General features: G+C 41.6%; 2 protein-coding genes across 3 annotated transcripts in view; one reads left to right on the top strand and one right to left on the bottom strand.

The window, feature by feature from the left end:
- Positions 1-4168, top strand: part of CFAP43 (cilia and flagella associated protein 43) — a 48025-nt gene extending 43857 nt beyond the window's left edge. Inside the window, exons 37-39 of one of the 2 annotated variants that reach the window (XM_057421015.1) lie at positions 1906-1986; positions 3128-3281; positions 3921-4168. In XM_057421015.1, the coding sequence (XP_057276998.1) occupies positions 1906-1986; positions 3128-3281; positions 3921-4078 (393 nt within the window). In that variant the 3' untranslated portion in view covers positions 4079-4168. Of the gene's footprint in view, positions 1-1835; positions 1987-3127; positions 3282-3920 lie in introns of those variants that run through there. The other variant, XM_057421016.1, reaches the window with a different exon arrangement.
- Positions 4169-6756: 2588 nt separating this feature from the next.
- SFR1 (SWI5 dependent homologous recombination repair protein 1) lies at positions 6757-11195 on the bottom strand. Its single transcript, XM_057420980.1, has 4 exons — positions 11081-11195; positions 9052-9167; positions 7539-7925; positions 6757-7316 (listed from the first exon to the last, which is right to left on the bottom strand). Exons 1-4 carry the CDS (start codon positions 11109-11111, stop codon positions 7125-7127), a joined length of 726 nt encoding a protein of 241 aa, XP_057276963.1. The 5' UTR covers positions 11112-11195; the 3' UTR covers positions 6757-7124.
- Positions 11196-12862: the final 1667 nt, after the last annotated feature.

The raw sequence follows: 12862 nt of genomic DNA, 5'->3' as shown, positions 1-12862 counted from the left end.
GTAACATCGTTTCTGCCTCATCTCTTACTTCTACTGAGAAACCTGATGCCTGATAGTTCAAGAATTCAGTTTTACCCTTGAGATCGATCAGTGATAAAGTTCTTTAGGATGTTCAGGCATAAATGAAGGCAAAATTAGCCCTAAGTTTTAGTATTTCAAAATTGGCAATGAAAGTAAGGAATCTGGGGTTTGCAACCACTAAGCACAGATTTTTTAAATCAGGCACTATAATTTCCCTTAAAGTGAAAGGTCTGAAGTGCCCTCATCTGGTATCTCACAGAAACAACATAATTTCTGCTCAGGGTACAAAGATTGAGCATTCCTACAGGAGCCTCACTGAGCCCTGCTCACTTCCATTTGTTGACCCACCAGCAGAATGGGAGGTAGTTGTTTTGCCACACCTGGCAGGCAAAAGGCAGCAGTTGGCCAGCAAATCAGCACCCACATAGCTTTGAACAAGCCCAGCTGGCAGGCCAGAAAACATAGGTAAAGGTTGTGGGAGAGAGACAAGGATACCAGTGGGAGAAGAGAGGAGCAAGAAGAAAGGTTGTAGGGAAAACCTGAGGGTATTGCAGTACGGGATGTAGAGGACTGCAGAGAAAGCCGATGAAACTAAGGCAATGAGGTGGGGGGCATAAAGACTTATAGTAAGGGATGTTGTAGGATGAGTATATTGCAGTGGGGGAGAGGCAAGCACAGAGAAAATGAAGAGTGTTGGAGAGCATGTAAGGGTATTGCAATTCCATCAAAAGATGAAAAGAAAATCCAAAACACATGTTTTGCTCAGGCTTCATTTGTTTTGCTACTCTCCAAACTGCTTGTTCACTTCTGAATTGCACCCAAGGGACTTCCATAACTAACACCAAAAAAACAGCTTTCCAACAAGGTGATGTGACAACACACTGAAAAGTTCTTGTAGCACATTCATCACCAGTGTTGCCTTTAGCTCAAACTTAATTTAAACCGATGAACAGAACTACTGCCCTTCAGAAAGACTTAAATTTGCCCATAGCAGAGGCAGATACCAGTTTAATCAGAATCTGAATGCTCCAAGGGGCTTGACATCATTTTGTGAGTAGAAATGTGAGGTTAGTGGAAAAGACAGGGCAACAGAGACCTCAACAACAGGAACAGAAAGACAGATGGCTTGTATAAATGTGTGTGGACCTGAGAACACCTGGAATGAGGGCTATTAACAAAGCAGTGCATGAAAGAAGTTTGGTGTTGTAGGCAAGGAGCCTGCTGGGTCTTTCCTGTTTCTCCTCCTCTAACTAGAGCAGTCCACAGAATTTTACCAGTCACTTTGGTGGGGCAATACTCTGGAAGGATGAATCTAAATCTACAGAAACTTGTCTACTGCCCATTATAGGTCATACAGCCTATTCTACCATTTGACATTTGATAAAGAAGTGTTACAGTAGCACTGTCCCCAAGAAAAATCTTCAATAGATTGTCTGAAACCTGAATTACTATGCAGATACAAGAACAGTAAAAGAAGTAAGAATTACTAGGAAGCCACTTGACAGAAAATAATCACTTTCTTCTCTGGCCTAAAAACAGACTGTACAGCACTTTGCCTTCCAGCTGTGTTAGCTTAGACTACCTAATAAGCAAAAGTATAGCTTGGGGTCTTTTTGATAACCTCACAACAAATTTTCTTGGTCTTTGTTTCCATTAACGCATAATAGTTAACATTCTTTTTAACAAGTGTACAGTTTAGTATTCATGCAACGTCCAGGAGTATCTTTACAATGTCTGTTTATGATCACTAGTAAGCCTTTCCACTGTGTAGAATTTTAGGGGGTTTGAGTTTCACATAATAATTGTCTTTACAGAAGTGGGAAATTGTTGAGAACAAACAAACTGGCTTAATAAGATGGTTTCTTTCTGGTTTTAATTCATCAGCTCCTAACTGTGCCGAACTACAACAGCAACGTTGCCCACCACATTTCAGTGATGGAGCAGACTCTTGGCATGATGGATGAGGTAAATCCTAAGTGAACCACCACATTTGAGAAACATCTCAGTTTAAGTGCAACTCCTCTCCTTCATTAGCAAGAGGTATTTGTAAGGCTTAAGTGCAACTGATATAGGCATACTACGTCAAGGACTGTTGCAGCATAGCCATAACAGTACACACAGATGGATGATCTATCTATCTATCTATCTATCTATCTATCTATCTATCTATCTATCTATCTATCTATCTATCTACCTACCTACCTACCTACCTACCTACCTACCTACCTACTTCCATGTATTTATCTGCCTTTAAATAGTTTCTTTAGATTGCACTGAGCTGTCTACAGCAGCAGTTTAAAGTCTTTGGAAGCAGTCATCGTACATGAATTGCTACATAAATCAACTCTATGGAGAGAAATCTACTTACCCTGTTACTAGAACTAAATGCTTTCCTTCCTGAACATCTGAATGCAGATCTGCTTATCACTTCTTACACAGCATTACCTATAAAAGACACTCTCCCATTTCTAATGAAGCATTCTTCCAGTCTTTGCTGCTTAACGTTTCTCTTCAGGAGTGCCAGCCTGTTCCTAGTATCACTGCCCCCCTATATTCAAAATGAGACACAACATTCTGATTTGCTGGTTCCCTCATCTATTTCAGCATTCAAATTATCATTATCCTTGTTTTCAAGTGATTCCACTGGATTTTTTTCTAGGTTGCTTTAGCTGGCATGAGCCTCCTCTTCCTCTTCAAGCTTTAGCATTTCTTTTGTCCCTCTACAGCTCATCCAACAACTTCAGCATGACCACCCTTTCTTTAGCAGCTCCTAGAAGCTGAAAGTTTCTCAACTCACTGATTCCATTTGCTTCCTTCACTCTCTTTGCCTTTCAAGTTTTATCGTTACTAGATCTCTCTCCCTGGCCCATACTTCTTTGGTCCTTGTCAGCCACTTAAATTAGAATACCATAAAGCATACTGTAATACAGTGTGCGTGAAAGACACTATACAAAGTAAAACTAGAATGTGCTGTTAGTCAAACCAAAATACACAAGTTCATTGAGCTACCATGCAGTGCTTATGATTATAGGTTTTTATCATAACTTTGTCAGAACAGCTTTTGTATAATCTCCTATATTTGCTTTATTCATTTGGAAATGGACAGCTGCATAAGAAGAATGTGAAGAACCGCCAAAAAAAAGTTAAAGAATTGGAGAAACGCATCAGTTTAAAAGAGCAAGAAAACTATGAGCTCAGCCTGGAGCTCAAAGAAATGCTGGTCTCTACTTCAGAAAGGAGGCATATCTTTGAGGCAGCTGGTGAGTCACAGTAACACACTTAAGTCACAAAGAACATTCAGAAAATACCTCCAAGGCTACACGGTCCTGTTCTCCATCAGCATCAGATAAGGGGCAAGGAGCACCTATTGATTGATTACTGTGTGCAAAACTAGCAGTGCCCTTTCTCCCACAACAGTTTAACATTGTTTATTTAAGAGCATACCTAGAGACTGTTGTTCTTGTACCCAAAGCTGACTACCCAAATTGCTGAAACTATTCAAGTCAGAATATTACAGTCATTAATATCCTCATCAGGCAAAGGGTTTTCATTCTTTCTCAGAACTGTTCAACCCACTTTCTTTCACCATTGAAGGGATCAGAGGTAGTAATGTGAAGCTGAGAAGGGTATTAGAAAAACTGTAGAGTTCTTCCCACTAATGGAAAACAGATATTCAAAATACTTGCTAGAAACTAAAGGAAGCATTCCCAGTGCTTTTTGGAATTTCTTTTTGCTTTATTTAGTACTATATAGGCTCTTAAGCCCAACTGTGAGCCTTCTTTAAAGTGCTTACCTATTTTACACAGAACTTGGAAGAACCCCAGGACGTGTTTAATAGACATATAGACTGTGCATCCCCTACAAGTACAGGCTGACGCTTATTATTTTGTTTTATGCAGACACACAACATATTGTTGATAAGGTTGCAAGGCAGCGCTACCGAGAGATTTTGAAGCAGAAACACCTACGGGAGCAGATTAAGGAAGAGAAAGAAGAGTGTGAAATTCTTCAGGCACAAGTTGAAAGACTGCGATCAAGACTATTCCCGATTCTTTAAAACTCAGAGTCCAGGTAGATATACAATACCATGGTCATGGCTAAGAAAAGAAGCTTTGACATCTTTTTCTCCCAGAACTTGCCTTTCTACAAACATAATTCTTCTGTGATTTCTTTAAAAATAACTTGTTTGAAAGATGTTTGTTTTGTATGTTTTATGCCTATTTCAGTTCATGAGATTTATTTCTGCTGTTTTGATTATATAAACCCTATAGCTCATTGCAGAAAACAGGGTACAAGATATTGTAGACCAATAGAAGAACAGGTGTATTTGTATAGCCTTAGTCTGCAATATGCAATTATAGAACATTCTGAAAGTGAAGTACTGCATGAATTTTCATCTGCTAAAATTTATGTCTCTGGTTGTGATTTCATTTTGCTTCTTTAAAACTATTTTCACCTACAATGGCAGACGTGTAGGTTGCGAGGTGAAGGTATGCTTTGTCATGACCATGCGTGCTACCTGGCCCAGTCCTGAAAGCTGCTGTGGCTTATGATAGCATAATTACCCACAGCCAGCATTAGCAGTGGCTACTACCACTGGCAGAATCACAGGAAAAACAGGCTGGAAACATCTGGCCTCCTGAAACAGTTGCTGCTATCTCCCAATTCCTTCACACTGATATGCAGTCTATTCTCCTGCCAGAACTCTCCAAGAGAGCTAAGAAAAATAATGAACCCTTGAAATCATTAACTACTGCTGGGTACTGATCTACCTGCATATCTTTATTTCCCTCTTCCATGATGTGTCAATTCTTCTTCCTTCATAAATTCACATAAATTTTTAACCCATTCCATTGCAAGATCATTAACAGCAGGTCCTATGCCTGGGTCAGGGCAATCCAGGAACAGCTATAGGTAGGGCAGAGAAGTGATTCAGAGCAACCCTGCAGACGACTTGGAGGTGTTGGTCAATAAGAAACTGACCATAAGCCAGCTTCAGTATGCACTCACAGCCCAGAAAGCCAACCACATCCTGGGCTGCATTAAAAGGAGCATGACCAGCAGGTCAAAGGAGGCGATCCTGTCTCTTTACTCTGCTCTTCTGAGACCCCACTTGGAGTATTGTGTGCAGTTCTGGTGTCCTCAATGTAAAAAGGACATGGAGATGTTGGAGCAAGTCCAGAGAAGGATGGTAAGGGAGGTGGAGCCCCTCCCATATGAAGACAGGCTGAGAAAGTTGGGGCTGTTCAGCTTGGAGAAGAGAAGGCTGCATGAAGACCTCATAGCAGCCTTCCTGTAGCTGAAGGGAGCCTACAAGGATGCTGGAGAGGGACTCCTCATCAGGGACTGCAGCAACAGGACAAGAGGAAATGGGTTTAAGCTTAAACAGGGCTAGTTCAGGTTAGATATAAGGAAGAAGTTCTTCACTGTGAGGGTGGTGAGGCAGTGGAATGGGCTGCCCAGGGAAGTTGTGAATGCTCCATCCCTGGCGATGTTCAAGGCCAGGTTGGACAGAACCTTGGGTGACATGGTCTAGGGTGAGGCATCCCTGCGCATGGCAAGGGGTTGGAAGTGGATAATCATAAGGTCCTTTCCAACCCAACCCAAACTATTCTGTGATTCTAAAGTATCTTAGTTTAAAAAAATTCTACCCTTGCAAGGAAAACTACTGCTGGGAACTTGCATGCCACCTCCTTACAGTTGTACACCACCTCCTTTTCTGCTTTACCATCTCTAACTGGGGTCTGTAAGGATTCCAATTACATCTTCATTCTTTTCACAAGATGTTTTCCTGCTGAAACTTGCCTAGAAGCAGCAGAACTGCAAATTTGCCAAGGAACTCATAAAGAGAGCCACCCCCTTTACCAGGCACCATCATCTTTTTTTTACTAACCTCAAGAGGCAGAAGAAATAGTGTCTTAATACTCAAAATGTGATTAGTAATAAAGGCTCTCTTCATTAATTCTCTGTGGACAGCAACAATCAATATTGTTAAGAGCAAGTTGTGGGTACAGATTTAAGTCTAATAAGCCCTATCAATGTTAAAAAGGTTTGTATGATCTTTGATTTTCTTCCCATGGGAAACAGGAAATAGCACCTGTAAACAAACCAGTTATGGTACAGCCAGTAAGGAATGGGATTGTATATAAAACAATATTCATAGCAGGGAGACCTGCAGAGTAGTTACGACTCATATTACATTTGACAAGCAGAGATCTGAAAGAAATAAAAGCAGGCAGAAGTCACCACACTACACACACACGTCATCATGAGAAAATAAGCAATTTCAAGCTAAGATAAAAACCCAGCATTTAAAACAGACATTTATTGGAGGGTAAATGAGATGCTGAAGTTTCATTCAGTTTTATGATGCTGTATTGGAATCACTCCCTTTAGACAAGCCCTTGTTTTTCTTGTTTGTTTGAAGAGAGAAAATACCTGGCTCTCACATGAAATAGTAGAAGAGACAGGGGTTGGTTACAATTTTCTTGCCTTCCCTTCCATTATCTCAGGCTGTGGGAGAATACTTCAGCTTCCCTGAAGACAACTGGCTGGACCAGTACCTGAAAGTGACTGCATTATGGCACATTTCCTTCAGGAACAATTAAAGCTATTGAGAACATCTCATTGTGGCTTCAGAATATTAACAACATGAAAATTAGTTAACTTGCAAAATGCTGTCAGTAACTGAAGGGCAGCAGGAAGATGTGTAAAATGGGGACATATCTATGAACTCTTTCCCATCAGAACATCAACAGAAGTGACAAAGTGAGGTACTATATCAATACAGGTAACCTTGCAAAGACTAATCAAAGAATGGGCTGCCTTCTACCTGTTAAAGTATGGCTTGATTTCATTTGATTTTTATTAAATAATGATTCACTAATCAAGTTGCTAAGCCAGAACAGCACAAGTTCAGTGTTTTCTCTTAGGTAATGCCTTTTACAGTGCCTACTGTATTTAAGTACACAGCTTTACAAGTATCATAACCTCATAACCTCAAAGCATAAAGTCCACTGTCTGATCAACACTTCTTACATGATCAGAATTCAGTCTTTTCTGCTTTTGCATGTGTGTAATTCAAAGCTTTTTACACCTGTAGATTATGAATCTACAAAATCTTCTTCTGTCCTGCTGTAATGCAGTAATTGGTCTTCTAATCCAAAAGTATCTATCAGTTGAGTGAGACTCACTTTCTTGCCATCTGCAGAAAAGGCGGACTGGAGTTCATACAGCATCAGCTGGGTACTACTTCTCCATTTCACTATCAGAGCCTGCAGTTCAGACAGGTTGTTCTGAAATTGGGACAAAAGAAACAAAAAAAAAAGTTATCATTTGCTGAAATGTGGAGTTTTTTTGATACCCTGCAGATCTATTTTTGTAAAACACCTTAAACAGACACTACACAAACACCACATAAGAGCGAGTATTGTGGCTTAAATTAATAAGTGATGATTACACTATCAATTCCACTTCAAAGAATGACCTAACAGTGCTTTTTCAGAGGTTTGCCTCACCTTAGATCGATACATCTTAACCAGTTTGAGCCTCCGAAGTAGTTCTTCTTTCTCTTGCACTTGTTTCAGCAGCCTTACTTTTTCTTCCAGGGACTGCTGCTGACTAAGATCAGTTTGTAGCACATAAGAATTCTCTGCATATCCACAGAGACCACTCTCCTGTAAGGGACTTTTGACACATATATGTCCAGTGCCATTTCCTTCCAGGTTTTCCGAACCATCTTGTAATGTGGAACAATCCATACTCGTCTTTGGCAGACACCCTTTGTCAGCATCAGGACAGTCTTTTTCTTCAGTGTTTATTTTGAGCCGCTTTGCTACTGCAATATTAGCATTAAATGAACGTCTTGTTTTCCTCAATCGCTCCCTCAGAGCTGCACTCATTGGCTAGAAAATATTAAACCCAAAGGAAGAGATGGATCAGAATACCTAATTTTTGATCGGATTTCAAAGAACTGTTTATCCTGGTTACTATCTACATAGACTATAGCATATATGCAAAGATGGTTGTAAAGCCGGAATTCCTAATTTTCTCCATAATTTTCACAAATTTGAACATCCTCCTTTCGTACATATTTGCACATACAGCTGCAAGATATGGAAAGATTTACTTCCACATTTTGTGGAAGCCTGTATTCTGCTGAGGCAAACCTACTCATCTAGTCTTTATGCAGAAAGTGTATGGCATATTTCAACATGGCTAATATTATTCCATCAAGTTCAATTCCCTCCTCTAGTTTAATGGAGATGAGGGTTAGGGTTTTTTGCTGTTCCATCGCACGACACACATAAGCACCCATATAAAACATCTGTATTCTGCTTGATAGTATTAGAAACTATCTGATTTTGACTTATTCATACTTTGAGATCCTTCACTGATAAGAATCTAAAGAGTGATTTTTTTCTTCAAAGTGAGAGTTAATTTTCATAACATGTGCCTAGTATTTTCACTTGTGAAAATATACTACAATATGGGGGAGAAGGATTAGTTAAGGAACACTTGCAAACTAGCCCTATCCTGTATAGGTCCGGGTGCTGAGTGTGACGACATCACCATAACACATGCTAGGATGAACACCAAAGCAGAGCTCAGCAGTATGGAGCTATATGAATTGAAAGCAGTGTATTTTGTTCAAGTGTAAGCAGAAGGTCAGCCTGCATACACAGCAACCTAGAAAATCAGGATTTGGGAAAACTGAAGATGGCAGATTAAAGAAAAAACAAACATAACAAACCCCACCACAAGCCCTAAATACTATTTACATTTATTAGTATGGCATTTGGGTTATACAGCTCCATCCCTTTGTCTTCACAGCAAACATCTGCATATTCAGAACAAAGTACACTGAGCACATTCCTTACCTGCACAACCTTGTAGCTATGTGTATAAGCTGCCTATCTTTAGCCTTCCAGCAAACAGTATCTCAGTGACTTCTGACTACTTAATGATTTCACAAATATTTTTGTTACTACAAAGAGTCACGTTATTGGGAAACCAAGTAAGTTTTCATACCCGTTTCCCTGAACTAGTCGCCTGTGGAGCTGCTGTCCCAGAATCCTTTGGAGTATGGCACAAAGATGGCAGTTTATCAAGCACTGGTTCTTCCATCTCACAACGGATAGCAATTTCTGTTAAAAGACAGAATAAATTATGTATGGTGCTATTTTCACCAGATTATAATGAGCCATGTGGCTGCAGAAACGAGGAAAAAGCCCTAATAAGAAATACTAAAGCTTATTTTCTAATTGGCAAGTTCAAAAAAGACATCTTGCTTTGCGAGTGGCTTCAAGAGGATGACCAACACTACTCACTGGTATAAAGCACCGTACTATGAATTTTGTAGATTATTTTCCCCTCAGTCCTAAAACTCTGGATTTTTTCTTTAAAAAATGAAAAATATAAAGTCTTACAGTTACTCTCCACAATATCTTTTTTTCCTACCTGATATACTTTCAAGTGCTAAAAAGGAGCAAGACAACTTATGCAACAAACCCATTACAGTCTGTATAAATCAGACATTGCATGGATCAGATGCTGCAACACTGAACTCATCAAAAAAGCTCACTCCAAACAAACTGTATTGTCTTAACCTGGCTGACCTTTAATGCTTGTCTAACTCAAAGGAATAATAATTACTAAACCAGGTGTGAAGAACCAGTCCTTTAATTTTAACTGTATCCCAAGTAGTGACAGAAGGATCGTTGGAACCACAAGATTTGTATTGTCCTGATGTACAAACAATCTTTTCTAGAAAAGAAAATAATTGGGTCTGAAAGTCCAAAAATAATCCACTCTCTCATTTGAGCCTTCTGGGGATGCTGCTTAAAAAGGAAATTACACAAGTAGAATTTTAAATCGAAAGTTGCATCCCCAGTCTGCTCAGAAAAGAATCTCAATTAAAATGACAAGTCCTGTCTCCCAGCATATACCAACTTCAAATTACTTTGGCAGTGTTTATCTTACTTTAGCACTTGTGAACGACCTGAGAATGACCAAAATGCAGCTGGAAAATTGTCAGCTACACCTCCCTTTAGCTGCACATTGCAATTAGAAGTTTCAAAACAGAAGCCTTTTAAAAATGACCTGATCTTCCTCATTCTATACCAAAGGGCACGGGCCCTCAATTATCTTACAAGTCAACATTCCTCCAGTTGTTCACAACTCAACATACGGTATTTGATTTAAAACCTCCCAAACTTTAGTAAACAAAATCCAGTTAACTGGGTATTTTAGCAACCTACCAATTAAACAGGAAGCCCACAGCACCCATTAAATACAATGCAGGCTTAAATACAATGCAGGCTTTTATTTCTTACTGTAAGCAAGAGCCTAGAAGAAGCTACCTCATGCCTCTGTATATACAGCAGGTCATAAATATGTAATCAGTCTTCCCCAGCAGCAAAATCATTTGAAACCTAAGAGCTTCAACAGAATCCTGTCCTGCTGTCCTGTGACTCTTCCAATGCGATTATTTGTCTTCAAATAACCATGACTACAATGAATATTTTTTCCAGTGCTTTACTAATACTGTTACTTGAACTCTGTTCCAAAGCACATTCTTAGAATCACAGAAAGGTTTGGTAGGGAAGAACCTTAAAGATCATTTTGTTCCAACCCCCCCTGCCACAGGCAGACACGCCTCCACTATACCAGATCATACAGATCTCCTGCACTCTTAAAACCCTTCCCCAGTATCTCAGCCCAAGTATCCTCTACATTTTCAAGCTGCGATGTTATTTATCACACAGAAAAATATTTTTGTCCAGTAAGTAAGGAAAACTCGGGCTAGAAGGTGGAAAAGGACAATTTTGCACTTCAGTACTAATTCGATTTTTTGCTTTGGGTTAAGTCCCTGATGCTACACGTCTTAGTTTTCCTGTTTATAGCTACACTATGTAACAACACTCGCTCTTTCTAAACCCTCCTCTCACCAACCAAAGGCTCTGTTACCACTCAACAACTTTTTTCCAGCCAGCTCTCCACCCTGCAGGGAAGCAGAAAGGCGGCTGCCATAAGGCAGCCCATAAGCACAGCCACAAACCCGAGGAGCTCTTTCTGAGGTGAGGCACCATGGAAGGTCAAGAGGCACCCCAGAAACCGAGCACAGCAACACAACCGCAGCCCCAGCCACACGCCGTGGAGCAACGGGAGGCCCGAACTGAGCCGCCAAGAACCAGCTGAGCCAAGATGCAGGATAAGAGCCGAAGGGACAGCCCCGAGAGACCCGCTTCCTCCCTCTCCCACGCCGGCAGCACCGCGCTGAAAGGAGCGGAGAGCAGCCGGGCGGGACAAGCCCTCACCCGCCGCGGCGCTTCAATCTCCCGCTTCCGGGAAAGGGGCGGGGCCAGGGCAGTGCACATGCGCACCCCCGCCATAGCGCGTTGCGCCTGCGCTCAGGGGAAGACGGTGGGCGTGGTAACGGTGCTGCGCGGGCGGGCGCAGGGGGTCGGGCGGGAAACGTGGGGGTGGGCGTTGCTGCGGCAGAGGTGACGACAGAGCAGGGCTTCTGGGGCCCCGGTGCACCTCGTACACACGTTGCAGCCGTCATGGCAGGCTGCGCTGTGTCTCTAGGAGCTTGCTGAAGGCCTTGTGCCATCTTGCTGTAAGTGTCCCTGTGCCTGGGAGTCAGCTTGGGCATGGAGCGTCCCCCACTATGAGGGCAGGGCAGGCCCAGCCTTTTGGCACAAAGAAAGTTCAACTTCCCAGGCCATCCATCGCTTCTACCTCAGGCACTGTCTGCTCACAGAAGGGGGATGAGGATGAGCCTGTACCTGGGGAACGCACCAATGTGATCTGAATGGCACTGTCGTGGTTGTGAGGGAAGGAGAAGGAAGTGAAGAAACTTGACTGGACAGCCAGGCAAGTGTATTGTGATAGTGACCAGGAGCAGCCCCCACTGTAGTTGCAGTCATGCACTTCAGAGAAGGATTAGAGTGCCCTGGCTCTCAAAGACACTGCTGAAGCAAATGTGATTTTCATATCTTTATCAGCAAACTTTCCTTCCAAGCTGCAGACCTGGTTTCTCCACATGGACTTGACATTTCTCAAAACTGATTTGCACAAAGTGTTTTTCAAATTGTAACTGTCAGGACTGAGCAAGTGAGCTGCAGAAGTGTAACAGCAATACCTCCCAGCCCACAGGGATGATGGATCTGTGCTTCCTTCAGCGCTGCCCACAGGCGAACTGTTCCATGCTGTGCATTGAGGCCTTGCACAGCTGTGCCGAGTGTTGCATGTGGAGTATATGCACCCATGTGCTTTTGCTAGATTGTGCCCTTAATTTCTGCAGCACAAATGCATTGATTTCCTGCCTTATTCTTCCTCACAGCCATGGATGAGGATGTTCATTTGTCTCTTCACCTCATGTAACTCCATCTGTACTGAGCAAGATACACTCTTGCACTGAGAGGCGAGTAAGCACTGAGGGTAGATGTGATCATATGTTAGCCGTTACTGTGCTTTTCAACGCAAGTATACACAGATTCACTCACTTCAAATAGAATTTCACAGGGATGATAGCAACCTTTTTTTCTCTCATACAATAAAAAGTATCAAAGCATTCAAAGCCCATCTAGAACAAGTCACTTTGGGAAATCTGAGAACTTGGGGCCTTTAGATTTCTCCTTGTATAGGAGTTGACTGGGTGAAAGTGATTTAGACTATTCCCAGTGGCAAATGAGGCAAATTAGATTATGTGACTAAGTTGTGTGATCTTTTATAATCATCTAGTGAAAAACCTCACTCAATATCTCAACTGTTTAGGCAGTTTGGAGGCATTTTTTAAACCAGCAAACCTGCCTTTATTTTTAATACCTGCAGCTGA

The sequence above is a fragment of the Pezoporus wallicus genome, unplaced genomic scaffold, assembly GCF_028554395.1.
Source record: "Pezoporus wallicus isolate ANWC-B61680 ecotype Strahan unplaced genomic scaffold, APGP_CSIRO_Pwel_v1 contig_3365, whole genome shotgun sequence".
NCBI classification, from domain to species: domain Eukaryota; kingdom Metazoa; phylum Chordata; class Aves; order Psittaciformes; family Psittacidae; genus Pezoporus; species Pezoporus wallicus.
The sequence above is the reverse complement of the archived record's forward strand: the minus strand, read 5'-3'. Positions and strand labels throughout refer to the sequence as shown.

Bases quoted from the DNA above. Each gene is read 5' to 3' on its own strand.
- SFR1 (XM_057420980.1), bottom strand. From the start codon at position 11,111: ATGGTGCCTCACCTCAGAAAGAGCTCCTCGG. The intron at 7,926-9,051 runs GTATGAAAACTT...AATATTTTCTAG, and splicing joins CGACTAGTTCAGGGAAACGG to CCAATGAGTGCAGCTCTGAG. The intron at 7,317-7,538 runs GTGAGGCAAACC...TCCCAATTTCAG, and splicing joins TTAAGATGTATCGATCTAAG to AACAACCTGTCTGAACTGCA.